Source organism: Anguilla anguilla, chromosome 13 (genome assembly GCF_013347855.1).
Source record: "Anguilla anguilla isolate fAngAng1 chromosome 13, fAngAng1.pri, whole genome shotgun sequence".
In the NCBI taxonomy this organism is placed as follows: Eukaryota; Metazoa; Chordata; class Actinopteri; order Anguilliformes; family Anguillidae; genus Anguilla; species Anguilla anguilla.
This window is the reverse complement of record NC_049213.1, coordinates 14,202,804-14,219,161: the sequence shown is the minus strand read 5'-3', so window position 1 is coordinate 14,219,161 and position 16,358 is coordinate 14,202,804. Positions and strand designations below refer to the sequence as shown.

The window sequence follows — 16,358 nt, the reverse complement described above, 5'->3', positions numbered from 1 at the left end:
GCAGGTGCACTCAATAAGATTATTCATGTTATTTTACAGTCTGCATTTATAACAAATAATAATAAAAAAAGATTAGTAAGATGTACAGTATTGTAATGGTCTGGTCTGCTGCAGAGTCCATCTGTCCGTTGGTCTGTCCATCCGGGGAGGAGCGGCCAGTGGCTGCAGCTACAGGTGTAGGGGAGAGAAGGTGAAGGGGGGGGGGGTGGATTTTCGAAAGTCCCGCTTGCACTGGGAAGAGGAAGCGGCTGTGTGGGGGTGTGTTTGTGCGTGCGTGCGTGTGTGTGTGTGTGTGCGTTTGTTGTTGAAGGGATGGGTGGGGGATGAGGTTGAGGCAAATGAAGGAAGGATGAATGAAAAACTCAGCAGGACTGATGGGGACTGAGAGGGGGGAGGGGCTCAACAGGGCAAATGGCGGTTGGATAGGTGCGGAGAGGAACTGAATGGGGCTAACTGGGAGCTCAGTAGAGTTTACTGGGATTACATGGGGCAGAGGGGGGCCCAGCAGGGCTTAATGGGGCTGAGGGGGCTCAGCACGGCTTAATGGGGCTGAGGGGGGCCCAGCAGGGCTGAGGGGACTGAGGGGGCCCAGCAGGGCTGAGGGGACTGAGGGTGGCCCAGCAAGGCTGAGGGGACTGAGGGGGGCCCAGCAGGGCTGAGGGGACTGAGGGTGGCCCAGCAAGGCTGAGGGGACAGAGGGGGGCCCAGCAGGGCTTAATGGGGCTGAGGGGGGCCCAGCAGGGCTGAGGGGACTGAGGGGGGCCCAGCAGGGCTTAATGGGGCTGAGGGGGGCCCAGCAGGGCTGAGGGGACTGAGGGGGGCCCAGCAGGGCTTAATGGGGCTGAGGGGACTGAGGGGGGCCCAGCAGGGTTTAATGGGGCTGAGGGGGGCCCAGCAGGGCTGAATGGGGCTGAGGGGGGCCCAGCAGGGCTGAATAGGGCTGAATGGGACTAAGCTGAACGGGGGCTGCTGGGAATTGGGGGGGGGGATAACGGCGGCTGAGCATGTGTCCAGCAGGGCTGCATGGGGCTCATGGTGACTAAGCTGAATGGGGGCTGCTGGGAACTGTGGGGGCTCACCAGGGATAACGGGGGCTGAGCATGTGTTCAGCGGGGATGCATGGGGCTGGCGGGGGTCAAAGGGGGGCAGACAGGGGCTCAGTTGCTGTAGATCTGTCCCTCGGGCGGCTGGGGCAGCTTCATGTTCTCCTTGCACATCATGAGGCGCCGAAGATCCTGCAGGACCATTTTGATGGTGTACGAGTTTTGCCACTTAGCCAGCGCCGACACCGCCCTGGTATCCACCTACGAGAGTGCCACACCGGTGAGCATGCTAACACAGGCTAACACACACACCTCCAACACACACACATACTAACACACGCACCAAAAGCACACACCTACCACCAATACACACATACTAACACGCACACACACCTCCAACACACACATACCACCAGCGCACACACACCGCAAGCGCACACCTACCACCAACACACACATACCAACACATGCACCAAAAGCACACATACCTCCAACACACACATCATCAGCACACACATACCAACACACGCACCAACAGTACAAACACATCCAACACACACATACCACCAGCACAAAGTTACCACCAACAAACACATACCACGAGTGCACGCACAACATCAGCATTACACATGAAAACAGGAAATCTGACACTGCTTTGTACTATTCCATCTAATCAAAGGCAAGTGGTATTTATCTTAGCCAACACAGTTTTGGTGAGCATAACGACCACCGAAATAACCTCAAATTGTGCAAAAGAAATGAGGGAAAAAGAACACTTGCATTTATTTATCATTCAGTTTCTAGGGCAAACCAGAAACGGGTATAAACACAGCCAACTAAAATATACGAATTGTGATCTTTTTAAAATGAGTAGCCTAAATCGTTCAAATACGGCACAAATACGCCAGTCCAATGTCATCTGATATGCTTATGATCAAATCTCTTACGAAGGTAATTATGGTGCGCCTGTGTCACAAAAACACCTTTACAATCTTTCAAGTTTCAGGTATTCAACCTTGGATTGCTTTTCACACAAGTAGGCAGTTTATCACAGAAAAGCCATTCAATACTGTGGCTCCCACTTAAGTACGAATTGCTTACAGAACACTTGTCATACACATAGAGTGGACACCTGAAGTCTGGGTTTGATAAAAAGAAGATATTTTGTAAAATACTAATTATTATGAAGAACCTAACGAAGGACAGCTAATAGCATAGCTGACTGGTACAGAATTAAGTATAATTATGAATCATATATAATTATTATATAACGTGTAATTCTGTCAATTTTGTCATGTGAGTAAGCGGGACGAGACGGGGGTACTGACCACGCCGCTGGAGTTGTGCACGCCGTTCAGGTTGATCTTGGTCACGAATCTGACGAAGGGGGGCGTGTCTGGGTAACCGGGACCGCATTCCACCTTGAGGCTGTACATCCGGTTCTCGTACATCGTCTGTAATCCGGGATGAGGCGAAAGAGAAATGGTCCAGTTACCGACTGCAGCATGAGAGTTACGCGCCAGCGGTTGAGTATTTTGTCAGCGTAGCCCTTTGGTTTCTGCACGAATGGTCACTTGGCCACCAATAATGACTCGCTGTAATCTTTTCAGATTACCAATGCGTAAAATCTAAAAGTCGAGATCAAGCAATGCTGAAACATTTACTGATAATACAGTTTTAATTAAATTGTAGTAAATTCCATCCGAGTTCACTTCATTTATCGAATGCAACACCCCACCCCTCAAATGAGGCTTGCTGCATGCTAATGGTCCGAATGCTTTGGATCAGGCCACTGGTTTTTAAACATGGGTCCAATGGAACTGAACGTAGGTTCTGGTCACTTTGGGACAGAGCATATAATCCATGCCCACAAACACCAACTGGTTTATAGTAAATTTGGCATTTTTAGAAATACATTCTTGACTGTTGATTGCAAATGCTGTTTCTATGTACTTAAATCCCCATTCAATCCAAAGCAGAGATATTCTGAAGTAATGGTCAGCACACTCAATGCATTCTTAAAAGGCAAATAAATACACTCCAATTAACAGTCCATAGAGCACATGTAAAGAAGACAGAGAAAACATCCAAATGTTTTCTGAACTGCTATTCAGAATACATATAGGCTATTTACTGGCTAAAAATACAGATAGGTGGCCATTCTGAAACTTAGCAGTATGAACAGCAATCTGCATTCACAAAATATTAATTCCAGGTGCAAAATTGGTGAATAAAAAAAAACTCTCTTTGGTTACCTTCTGGATTACTCCTTGCTACAAACTCCTACGAATGCAACCTAGCATATGCAATTTATACAAAGGGAATCCCTGCAGTGTTTTTATTACAAGGCCAATTCTGCACCAGTGCAAAATAGAGGCAATATATTTGAGTCCTCTACAGGAGGGATAAACTTGCTGACAATTACTGCAGCTCTTGAATTTTGGGTCAGGTGGTGCTGTAGTCTAGACTCTGCCTTGGAGGTTGGAATGTGCAGCTGAGATTTTTCAATGCATTGGATAAACATAGCATATGGCTGGTAAGGTTTCTGTGTCCTGCGCAATACCATGAGCCAATTCAATGATTTTTCCCCCACGTGCCCGATATTGGGAGGCTCTCAGCTCAATGGCAGAGGCCCTGTTGCGCAGTGCTCACCCTGGGGGGGCCGACGATCATCCCTCTCCAGCGCGTGAGCGTCATGTCCTCGTCATCCTCGAGACCCCAGCTCACCGTTCCGTCTCCCACACCTTTCTGTCCTTCCTCCAGCTCCTCCAGCAGCCGGAAGTTACGAGGAACTTTCACGCCTGGAGATGCACGAGACAAGCGACGTTAGCGCGCGACTAGGGATAACAGCATCTATTATTCATTTATGATGATCACGTTTCGTATACCTGAGTGGAGCACGGAATGATGGTTCAAATAGTTAGAATACTACAGCGCACACTTATGTCAATTATGTATTATTTGGATGAAATGTACGCTGTGCTTGAGAAAGCTTATTTATTGGAACTTCTTCGACACGTCAGCTTGTCAAGGGGGGGGGGGGGGGGCGGCTAGTCAGCAAATTGAAATTTAATAACTTACCTTGTCATCTACATTTACAGCAGCCTGTCGTCGAGGAGACGTTAGCTAGCTGCCCTGCCAGTTTATTCATTTGATAACGTGAAACATTAAAAAAATGTTACCTCACGGTTAGCCTGCAGTCACACTTTGTGGATGCGAGCATGAACCCTTCTCCAAAATGAGGTTGTATGATCATGGCAGTTAGGCCGCAAATGGGTGGCTTCATAAGGTTGCTGTCAGCGCCGGCTCGGTACCCCACTGTCAATGAATTAGCTAGCACAGGCTACTACTATAGCAGTGGCATTTTAGCTAGATTTTAAAAAATAAAAAAAAACTCGTTATTGAATGTTGCTAATACATTCATTTAGTAACCGATGTCTACTGTGACTAAGAGCTTTTCAGGAGGTAAGTTTAAAAAAAAAAAAAAAAAAAAAAAACACTAAACACTGCCAGTAACTGGATAGCTATAGGCTAAACAGCGTTGCATAACACTCACCGAATATGCCAAGATAGAAAGCCAGTTAGCCATTTAGCTATCGCTACCCATTGACACAGTCAAGTACTTTCCAAAACAGCCGTGGACAACACGGCTGTTGGATGAGTTGTTAGCCCGATTTTAGCTTTAATGAGCTAACGTCCGCCATGTACGGTTAGCTTGTTAAATGAAGCTTGTTTAATGTTGTACGGGGACAATTCCTGGTGGGACGGGCGCAAATACGTGCTACTTCTTTACCAAGTTTATATTCAGCATGAGACACTAGCGTGAAGTAACATTGTACTGTAGCTAGTTCGCAATTACCAACAAATGTTAGCTAGAAATTCTAGGTGGCATTTTGTATGTCTAGTTCACTAGCGAATTAAAGACGCCAGTACATGCAATTTGTTTGCCAGACAGCAACGTTTGATACGGAACATAAACGTAAAGACCTTTCTTTTCCACGTATAATGGTAGCTGGTAGCTAGCGAGCACAATTTGAAGTAGCTAGTTAACGAGATAACACAGAAGAGCCAGCGTTTTTGATATAACACAATTAACGTTAGCTAGCTAAAAGGGCAATATTATATAATTTAAAAAAAATTCTCCCTTATATACCTGATATTATTGCTACAACAGCAATTCAAAATAAACTCGTGCACTAAATAGCGTTAAAATACCATTAGGTAGCATAATGTTGTGCGACTGCCGCAATAAGGCACTGAAGACTTCCTCGCTGAGTCTACCAGCCGCCCACATTTCAATTATATGGATACGATTGAGAATATAAGACGGTCGAAGGACAAGTATCTATTACGGGAATCGCTCACTAATTTAGGGCATATACGCGAACGTCCCAGGGGATTACAGGCTATGTTTAATTTTACTTAATTGTGAGATATGCTTTACCTGATCCGGCGGCGACCGCCATCTTGTCGCTTTACAGCGGGAACGCGCACGCTACCATTCGCCGGTGGAGGATATGAAACGTGCCTTACAGATTGCGACTTTCTAGAACATTTTGCGATCATGTTCGCCTGTATGCACATTGTTCAACCGTTCCACCAGCTGGTTGAAATCCATGCTGTCATTATTGCGGCAAAATGAAGGGACAGGTTTAATAGGAATAAAGTAGCGCTTAACGAAATACGAAAAATAAACTGTATGTTTGCTAACTAAAAATGTAGTCTATTTGTATGATTGGTCAACGTTGCTATAGGAAATGTTAGATATCAGAGTTTTATGTTTCAGTTGTTGCCACAAATTGATATTAACCCAGTCTTGCGTTTAGCAAATAAGTGCGCATACATTGAACAAAAGACACTTAACTGGCGATGAGAATTGTTTGCTTTTTGGGTGTCTTTAATAATTTGTCCTTATCTTAGAAGTGAAGTAGCTTAATGATGTGAACTACAGTTCCCAAAAATAATTTCGGTTGATTCCTTCCGAGTCTTCCTGCGTGGGCGCGACAGGTACGTTTGGTTCAATGCGCGTACTCGGTCTTGGCACGTTGTAGAAAAGGCGCAGTCTCTTCTGTAAACCAAAACTAAAGCCAAATATTGGAAGTCACTATTTGCCTGAGAATAACCTGGGCGGTGTAAGAAAAGTTGCATTGTCCTGTCATGTTCAATAGATGAATGATGACGGTACATTAAATTCTCTGCTGATTTTTGAAGAATTTATACTGTACATCAGCGTTTCTTACCAGGCCCCAAAGAGTTATCAGTATAATATTCAGATTAATTCTTCCAATAATGGCATTCACAAATTCCTATTGCGTTGCCCTTAAGAGTTAAATAGCCAGTTGAATTTCTGAGTTTTAAAAATAATTATTATTTGTGTGGTTTTGGTTGGCACAGATATTAGATATTGACAGCAGGAGGTTTTGGAGGTTTATGGTCTGAAGCAAGAAAATACACTTCCCTGGTAACTCCAAAGCAGCTTGTACAGCAAGGAGATATGTAAGCAAAAGTCTGAAGTATTTCTAACCTTCTGATTTTGAACCACATTGAAAACTTGACACAAAATCCAAATGTGGTGGCAAAATCATCCACAAAATGTCATGAAAAGCATAGAAGCCTGCATTAAGAATGGAGCACATCAAAGTCCTGGCACGATAAATATTTTCAACCTACTTCATGCTTATTTATGAACAAGGCATCCGTCTTTGTGCCAATGGGTTTCGTTTTTAAGTTTATATTTTTAACATTCAGAGTAAAATCCAAGTTTTTTACTACGAGTACAATCTAATATTTTCAAACTTCAGAGGAAATTGGCAGCAGTAAAAGCCATTGCTCGTTTGTCTCTTAAACGAAAAGGTAATACATGGTCGCTGTGATGCTTTCTGAAAGAAAAAAAAAGGTTAATAATACACCATACAGGCACTCACTTTTTATTTTTATTTTCCATCTTGTCACTTTTCAATATACTGCAAAGCATTTAAACATGGCAAAACTATGATATCTATATCTCTCTCTCACTCTCTCTCTCTCTCACACACACACACACACCCAGCTTTACTTCTCATACCATGAATAACATGTTTATTTACACTTTCTAAAAACTTTTTTTTTTTTTTTTTACACATATGGCTTAATGTTTTGCAGAAAAACAGCTCCTCGGATCAAAATGTTGCAGCAGAGTAGTCAACAGATTACTCCTACTACTAGCCCATTAACAGCAGTGAGAAAAACATATGCTCTCAGTACACCCACAAGTCAAATCGTATAATTACAACAATTATTAACTCAGCAATATTTACTAGCAATAGACCACAAGTTGTTCTGATTTCTCAACTTTATCTCTGTCAAAGTGAGCACAACCTCCAACTACTAAGAGAATCAGCTCCTGTTTCAAGTAATTAGTTACATTAAGGACTGTGTTGTGGAGAAGATACCCCAACATAACTTACATACACATTTCGAAAATGACAATTTATAAAAGACACTGATTAACCCATAGGCAATGACATTTAATCAGTCACAAGACCCAAGATTATTTGCGGACTGTACAAAAATGGAGTATGTTTTTAAATTTAAAGGCTGTAAAGTAACTTCAAAAAATAAGGAGTGCAACACACAATATGAGCAAAACTTGATTTGTCTGCAAGTATGTCACTTTTTGTCATATGATGTCTTTCTTGCACTCAAAAATAGCAAACAGAATTTTCATAAGCAATTCATCTGTAATGGAAAATATCCTTACAGGCATGATAGGATGGCATGCATCAATTTGCATGTTACTTATGATGATTTTTTTAAATTTACATCATGACATGTGAACACAAAGTGAGAAAATGTCACTCATTAAAAAACATGAGAACTTTCAAGGAATGAACTAGGTGTCAATGATAAGCAAGTCATTAAGCTCTTTACATTTTACATTTTTTTACATTTTTTCAAAGACATCACAATATGAATCAATTTGCTAGTTATTCAGCTTATTTGCAAATCTAGCTAACTCTCATGTTATAGATATCTGACAATTTACATTTTGCTCCTCTCCAACTAATACTGATCGCAACCTTATACACAGATGATTTTCCACTGTTTTTCTGAGGCTAAAGAAGAACAAGACAAAGAATGCTCATCAAAATGTACTTATTTGCAGTCATCACAAATGCTTGCTAACATTAGCTAACTGTCTCAAAAAGCAATACACAGCAAAAAAGGCTGCTTGAAGGGACAGACACAGGGTGAACAAGTGAATTGATACTCACCTGACCGTTATAAATCATTTTATGAAATGTAACATTTGTTCCCAACTTAAAAAACAATCCTCAGGCAATCCATGGTGAAATCACTCTCTCGTTGCATTCATCTTAATTAAATCAGCCTAATCATAAAACAATAGAATCTTCACAGTTTGAAATATTTTAACAGTAACTGTTAGAGGAGAACATGGCTGCGTTCTCCTTGTTGAATGCACATTCAGACCTAACAGCTTATGAGAACTAGTCACAACATTGTGGTAGTCTAGTAATAAACCCACAGTAGATGGTTCTGGTAAGCTGCATAGTAACATTGGGCCTCATTCACATATCCTTTCTTAATTTATTCTTACTTTTGTTCTTAAAAATGTTATGGGAAAACACTGAGATTCATGACACATGCAGACCTTTGTTTTTGTGCATATCCCAGGTGTATGAGATGATGAATGCTGGCTGTTTGTAAAGTCTATGCACAATCCTGTTCATGTGATTTGCGTAAGGAAACAGCCATGAACAAATACAGATAAGAAAAAAATTATGAATGCCAGAATGTTTTTGGAAACGTTCTTATGCGCAGTTTAGGATCAAATGTGATGTTTCGTGAATGAGGCCCATTGTGTCAATTGGCAGCAATGATTTCACAAGGAAATGTAATAGAAGGATTTGGTCTGCGTGTTTTGTGGAGAGTTAGCAGGCAATTTAGCAATCGTAATACATAACTTCCATTACACCTCCTTTCCAACCAAGCATAAATAGCTATCGCTATAATTTATCACAGATAGCATGAACAACTAACTACTGATAAACTAACTATTGACAAAGATTATTACACAAGACAGGTAATGGTAGCTTTTTTAATATTAGCTAGCCAACTACCACGTGCTGTAATTTGCAAGGCATGTGTGAGAGCTCTTTGAAATTACATTTTGGTGTCTGCAACCATGTAGGTCCACGTCTCATTTACAAATTTATGCGATACGAGAAAACAGAGTAAGCCACGCCCAACCGGGTTTCCCAGGCATGGTGAGCAAGGTCAGGCTGCTAAAAAAAAAGTGTAATACCCACTGTAATAGGCTCCTGACAATTCAAACACATACATCTGACATCAGTAACCTGATGAGTGACTTGGCTCTTTTAGCATATATTAGGAATGCGGTCTTCAACACTGCTGGTCTGGTCTTTGGAACTGAACATAAAGGGGCTGTGAGTTTACATGAAAGGTGCGATGGAGTTAAATAACCCATCAAGCAGGATCTGCTGCCCCAAAGCTACCCGTGTGTGGGTTCCTTGTTGTAAGAGGGGGCAGCAGACGCAAGGCAAATTTCATTTCATACCTCAGCAAGACTCAAGGCAATGCCCCCCCCCCCCCCCCCCCCCAGAGGCTACAGCAAGTACAGCCTTGACCTTAAACTTGATTTTTTTGAAAATAATGAAAAATGTTCTGTTACTTGCACATCTTATGTTCATTAGTAACAGCCATACCCATAATGCTGTGCCAGTGAAGGAAAAATATAGCAGCTGCAACCTTAAAAATGTATTTTTAAAGCAGAGGCCAAAGTACATTGCAGTTTGACTAGTTTGACTGAACTCTTGGCTCTGCATTTGCGGAACACACACATAAGGCTGCTGTAAAATCAGCATAAGCAATGACCCGGTGTCCAAGTAAGACCGTGAGATGAGGACAAATGTTCAGCCCAAAACAGGCTCTGATTTGGGAGGGTTCTGCGACGTCCTGGAGTTAACAAGCAGAGGGCTGCAGTTCAGGTCCAAGAGATAGACGAGCACCTGGAAGATACCGGAATGAAAGAGCGTGTGTCTGCTTTCAGATAGTTTCTTTCCCACTTCAAAAGCAGGTGGTGGAGACTCATTAGGAAGCTGCTTCCAGTCCTTCAACTTTCAAGATTTATTAATTTCCTTTCTTTCTTTTTTTTTTTAAATGAAATTTTCAAAAGGTTCTCTTTTTGAGTCTTTCTTGAGCTAGGTAAACTTTATTCAACGCTACTTGAAAAATGACTTTTTTTCTGGCACGAGTTGTGGAATGGGAAACAATATCCTGCTTCCAGCATGAGTAAGGGCAGATCTAATCTAGTGCTTTTGTTAAGCAATGTCATCAAGGCAAAGTGCACTCTTTTCATACAAAAAAGCTTGAATTGTGATTTGAAAACACTTCTTCCAAATGCTCACTTTCCTCCCCCATAAAAAGAAATCTTTAGAGCAAAAAAATGCAATAGCGTACAGATTGAAAGCTATTTTTTTGCACATATAGTCAGGTTGAATCTACTTCATAAGTGTCAGAGGTTTGTGCTGAAATTTGGCAAGCAGAGAAGGGGATGGGTTTTGGGGGTCTGAGGTAGGGGTGCAGCCGGATGGCACCTTCACTTGGTTTTCTGGGCCCACTTCATGTCGTCGGCCCTGGGCTTCTCTCCTGTGAGGCCCTGGATCAGGTCCTCCAGGTTCCGCCAAAAGCCAATCTTTTCCAGCGGGTAGTTCAGCCAGCCTGTGACACCAGAGGGAAGAGCCAAATGGAAGGAAAAACGTTCTCTATGGAAGAATGTTACAAAACAGCAGGTCACGTGAGACAGACTTAATACTGTTGATTCTATAGCCAGTTCAGTGGGCCCTGTAAACACTGAAGAACGTGGCAGTTAAACAATGATGTAATGTCTGCAGCTCTTGCGTCTCACTCTGACTGGACACATTATTCTTTTACACTTATTCTGTTGGCAGATTCTTTTCTCAGAAGCAACAAAAAGCAAAACGAAAAACACCAGTGCAACTCACCAGGACAGATACGTTTCAACATACTTACCTGGATATCTTTAACTTGTTTTAACGACCACATAATCACAATCCTACAAAATTGGGAGTCAACACTCATCCCAGCAGGTTGACTGACTTATAGCAATATTTCACTTTCAATCTGATTTTCAGATGTGCTAATGAAGTAATAATCGCATAAAATTGCCAAGCACCTGAACAGAGTAGGCAGCAACACTACTTCAGTGTAAACCCACTCAACCTCCGTCACAGCACAGGTGAATAAAATCTGAAGGAGCTTAAGACTGAGTCCAGGTTTCAAGCCTGCTACAGTGCGTACAGGAGCAGTTTGAGCTTGACTGGTGGGAGGTTAGGAAGCGCCCGAACGCACACAGGCTCGCCACGTTAAAGCTGACCTGTGGTTATGCAGAAGTAGGTCTCGTGCGGGGAGACGTGGTGGACGCGGTGGTGCTTGCGGGGCAGGATGACGTGGCAGTCCTGGAGGACGGTGACCCACCAGGGCAGGCCGAAGTAGGTGTGTGACCACTTGTGTATCTGGTTGGTCAGCGTGACGAAGATGGCCAGGGCGAAGATGTAGCAGTGCCAGGGATAGCTGCGATACAGCTCCGCTACAGGGAGAAGGGAAACTTTGAAGGGTGGAAATAACCTCTTTTTGCTCCGCAACAGCAATTACTGTGACACAACTGACCGTTTCAACAGGAATTCTGGGGGGAAACAATCCAAATGTATTTCAAATTGCTTGTATATTTTAACAAAATGTATCACATTTTAAGTTCTAAACATTAAAAATACATTATGAATTGTAGCAACCATCCCGTTACAAAAAGTCTTTTGTCTTTTGCACTGCTTATTGAATAACTGAGTATGAGGGATCTCATTCTTATCTTTACAGATACTTCGCTACAGTGCTGTGCTTGCATCTTTCAGTGTTCAACAATCAAAATGATGTGGTCAGTGACTGCTCACCAGAAGAGAGGGTGCAGAAGTTGAAGGCCATATTTGCCAGCGGTATCAGTGTCAACATGCAGTTGTCTCCATTGGTCTCAATGAAGTCGTGGCGGGTGATGGCGGTGGGGTCAATGTGGTGTTCCCTGAAGGGCCGTATAAAAGCCTGACAGAGGGGAAGACATGGCAGGGGGTTATGGGAGCGGAGAGGAGGAGAGGCAAAAGAGGATCAGACAAACAGACAGCTGACATGGGTGGACACCAGAGGTGGGAGGAGTAATGGTGGTGGAAAAACCACGAAAGGGAAGGAAGAGTTAATGCACCTTCCCAAAGATGGGCAAGTCCACGGATCCCCAGGTGTCAGCTCCCCAATGGACCACCCCAGAGGCAAAGTCCGCCGTCAGAATGCCTGCAACTGAAGTGAAAACAAAAGGCATCTGCAAAATCATTTACACCTGAAATGCACAAAACTCACTATACGCTTTGCACGGAAAAAGGGTGAGCTACTTTTGAATTATTTGAAATGATTATTATTATTGTTTGCATTGTGTGGGGGACAGAGGTGCAGCACCCACCTATTCCCAGCAAAATGTACCAAATGTGACTCAGATGAAAGTTCAAAATGAGGTGAGAGAAGTTGAAAGCCATGAGAGAGAAGCAGAGGATGACACTGATCCATTCCTGACACCTCTTTCCTAGAGAGGAGAAAAACATTAGGTGGCCTTCTGAACTGCAAATAAATATATAAATAAAGCAAGTTCTGTGTAGTGAAAATGAGCTGTGCTGCCCTGGACATGTGGCCCAGTATATAATGAAAAGACAACATAACTGAAGGTTTTTCAGAAATTATCAAGTAGCCAAATTAAAAAATTATAATGTTAATGGCTACTCTGAATGTCTTTGAATACTGACGATTTCGTTTTGTTAAAATCGCTCAGCGTCCCTCGCGTTTCGCTTTTTTACGTTTGTAAAGTCTTGTTTTTCTATTGATCGATATGCATCGACCGCTCTTCAGACAAGACAAACGAGAAACAGACTTCTGTAGACTAAACTGCCAGAGCGTGAACTTGTGCAATTACTTGTAAATCATGCGTCATAACAAACAATTTAAGAAACCACCTAATAAGACAAAGGACACACAATGCGTTTACTTGAGCAGATTATTAAAAATGCAACATCTATGATACTGCATATAGCATGTCACAAGTTTGCAAGCCTGCGGCTCCCTATCTAACAAGCCATCTTGCTAGCTAAACATATAAAAAGTTGGCAAACTCCTCTATGTAGCTAACACTTCGCGATATAGCTAACTTAAGACAGTCCCCTAGACCAGGGGAAGACAATTTTGTCAGTTTGTTTACGACGTAACGTTAGCCAAATTCCCTTTACTGAAGGCCTAGTTCGCTATTATCCATACATATGGGACGCCACATAGGGGCAAGTACAAACAGATTTAAACTTCTTAAAATGTTAATGTCAACGTTCGAAATTTCTGTCATAAAGGAACAAACAGTCCATAATCAGCATGCCACACTTAGACACGTTACGGTTTTAATTACGTATCTAACCGGTTGTGCTAACCGCGTAATACGTCCTACACACGGCTAGCTCGCGCCGATCTAGACCATCACATCGCAACTTGCTCAAAATGTGTTTAGTGAGCTAACGTTAAGAGCAAACTGTGTAGATTCACTGAACTCCAAATTGAATTGATACCACTGAAGTTGACTGGTGCATTGTAGGGCAGAAGTATGCCATCCGCCAAGTTATGTAGGCTATAGTCCACTGAACTGTATAAGAACTGCTATAGCCTACTCGTTACGCGTGATTTAGCAATCCAGTCAACTTGATTTTAGCAAACATCCGGCCATCCAAGCTATGGATCATGATACAGGCTGCCGCAATCAAAACCGTTTCCAGATCCAGATAGCTAAGTTAGCTAACATTAACGTATTTTATGCTTTAAATAGGCCTAGCAATCAGAAGAGTTACCCCGAAATTTCACAAGGAAATCACAACATTCCAAAGTGGGTGTGCCGTCCAGAGCACTGGAACATGTTGACAGCTAGACATTAACTAGTTGTATTTCAGTAGCTTACCCGGCGAATATAGATTTGCAAGCTCCCTGGCACCTGCATGTTGTGGACCCCACCGTGATATGCCCCTTCCTGGTGCCCGATGTTCGGTATGTTTCTGTAAGTCTTGTCCACACACGTCCCCATTCTCCCTACTCGCCATGTCTACCGCAGGTCAAACCCATACCGGGCAAGAGAACCAACAGCGGTTTCGACATCATCAGTCAACCACGCCTGCATACATTTGTAGCCACGCCCTGTTCATGCAACACGACAAGAATTTGTCGAATGGCGTTAAGCGGAAAGAAGGCTAATAAACAATTCCACCAATAACAAAGAAAATAAAGATGCGGTCAATCGTGACGACATCCCACTTTGACCAATCAGTGAAATTTAGCTTGATTTTGCTTGAGAGTGGCCTGTACACCGGTATGAATGTACCCAAGCCAGGAGGACCGTGACATGTCCATGTGAATAGCCTACATAAATGTATTCAATGTTTTAAAATATAAATAAAGACTTTCACTTCCGTTCTCACTAATTATTAATTCCTGAGATAAGTCATGATGTACTGTACCCATATCATTTATATCACCCATTTTCCGCCTGGTCTGAAGACGCATCTCTTTAGACTATACCTGGACTAACTGCCACCACACGGCAAATCATTTCACTTAAATTTACTTCTTTCATGCCACTCATGTTATGTACCTCCATTCCAGCACTTATTGTACTTTGTATTATCGTCCTAATGTTGTCGTTTTTACCACCCCCAGTGTGACTTAGGTTAGGTCAGAATAATGTTCACTGTGTGAACTGGACTTTGTGTTCTCGGCTATGAACAACTGTACAAAATGAGTATTGTACCTTATCAAACCTGCGTTTTGTAGTTGTTCAAATGACCTTGATGTGCACTTTTGTACGTCGCTTTGGATAAAAGCGTCTGCTAAATAAATGTAATGTAAAATGTGATGTAATATCACTAGATAATAGTAGTAATGGGCACGGTCTTGTGTGCCCTAGAAAGGTTGCTGTAGTTCTATGCGCAGGTCATGTGTGAGAGGTTGAATAAAGTATGGAGTTGCAAGCATGAAAGTCTCTGGCTGAGTAGCTTAAAAAATCATACTTCTACAGATAACACATTTTGAATACAGACTTGCTTCACACTGCCCCTTTTTATGCTTTAGCCTACAGAGTACATTGAGGATACAAGGCTTTAAGGGAGACATGTGCACCCAGATGATGGTTATCTAATATGAAGGTTTAGCCAATACAATTTTAAAATCTTTATCATGCAGGGATATAGTTGAGACAAAACAGCTTAATCTGCTGACAATCCTATGCACAACCTCTAGAGCAGCGTTTCCCACTCTGGTGTGCCTTCAGGCAAGGTCTGGTGTGCCGTGTGAAAAATCCTTTAAAAAATTTTTTAAATGTTCAAATGAATTAAAAAAAATTAAATGAACAAATCCCATTCACAAAAGCCAAAATAAATGTCATTAAAAAGCATATCACTTCATTAAACCCCCAAAAGAACATTTAGGCCTATGGTTGGCGCGTGTGCAGGGGGGCTGCAGGGTGTTTATTTCTTATGCTTTTGAGAGTGGTGTGCCATGAGATTCTGTATATTTGGAAAGTGTGCCGCGGAAGGAAAGAGGTTGGGAAACGCTGCTCTAGAGAGCCCTATAGCATGCCCTGTTTTATCTACATGTAGGCTGCAAATGTTTCCTTATGTGTTTAACACACTAAGGCCTACTGCAATTGAGAAACATGAAAAATGAATGAGAATGAGCCAAAATAATATTGTATAATCAACACGGTCCTTGTATACCCATGCATCATTTCAAATACAGCTGCCAAATGAACCTAAACTATAAGAAACTTAGCCTTGCTTGACTCCTACTAGACTCAGAGCATACAAAGCAACATTCTAGGCGCAAAATCAACTCAATCAATCAATCAAATGTATTTTATTGCACATTTTATCACGTTATTGTCACAGTAATCATCACAGTATACCCTGGCCTGACCTCTCAGAAAGCAAGCGAAAGGTGATAGTGGCAGGAACAACTCCCTGGATGGCAAGTAAGAATAAATCTTTGGAGGAATCAGCTACCACGGGGGAGCCCAGGTTATGGGTTCATGGAGACTAGATCGTTATAGTCGGGTCAATTATTTGTCCATCTGATCCGTTCAGCACAGTATGAAGCAACTGCAGGTAGTGGTCCTGGGGTGGGGGGGAGTGACGGACAGATGAGAAGCAGACATCTGGC

At 42.5% G+C, this 16,358-nt stretch overlaps 2 protein-coding genes across 3 annotated transcripts; both read right to left on the bottom strand.

Annotated features, from left to right (window-relative positions):
• On the bottom strand, window positions 1-5,624 carry ube2v1 (ubiquitin-conjugating enzyme E2 variant 1). Its single transcript, XM_035387782.1, has 4 exons — window positions 5,488-5,624; window positions 3,696-3,844; window positions 2,372-2,497; window positions 1-1,304 (listed from the first exon to the last, which is right to left on the bottom strand). The coding sequence occupies exons 1-4, from the start codon at window positions 5,507-5,509 to the stop codon at window positions 1,158-1,160; spliced, it is 444 nt and encodes a 147-aa protein (XP_035243673.1). The 5' UTR covers window positions 5,510-5,624; the 3' UTR covers window positions 1-1,157.
• Window positions 5,625-6,958: 1,334 nt separating this feature from the next.
• Window positions 6,959-14,331, bottom strand: LOC118211046 (plasmanylethanolamine desaturase-like). 2 transcript variants are annotated; one of them, XM_035387780.1, is made up of 6 exons: window positions 14,110-14,329; window positions 12,586-12,705; window positions 12,334-12,425; window positions 12,032-12,176; window positions 11,461-11,673; window positions 6,959-10,784 (listed from the first exon to the last, which is right to left on the bottom strand). In XM_035387780.1, the coding sequence occupies exons 1-6, from the start codon at window positions 14,246-14,248 to the stop codon at window positions 10,663-10,665; spliced, it is 831 nt and encodes a 276-aa protein (XP_035243671.1). In that variant the 5' UTR covers window positions 14,249-14,329; the 3' UTR covers window positions 6,959-10,662. The 2 variants fall into 2 exon arrangements, with proteins under 2 accessions (XP_035243671.1, XP_035243672.1); XM_035387781.1 differs by lacking the exon at window positions 12,586-12,705 and having other exon boundaries at window positions 14,110-14,331.
• Between the last annotated feature and the right edge of the window lie 2,027 nt (window positions 14,332-16,358).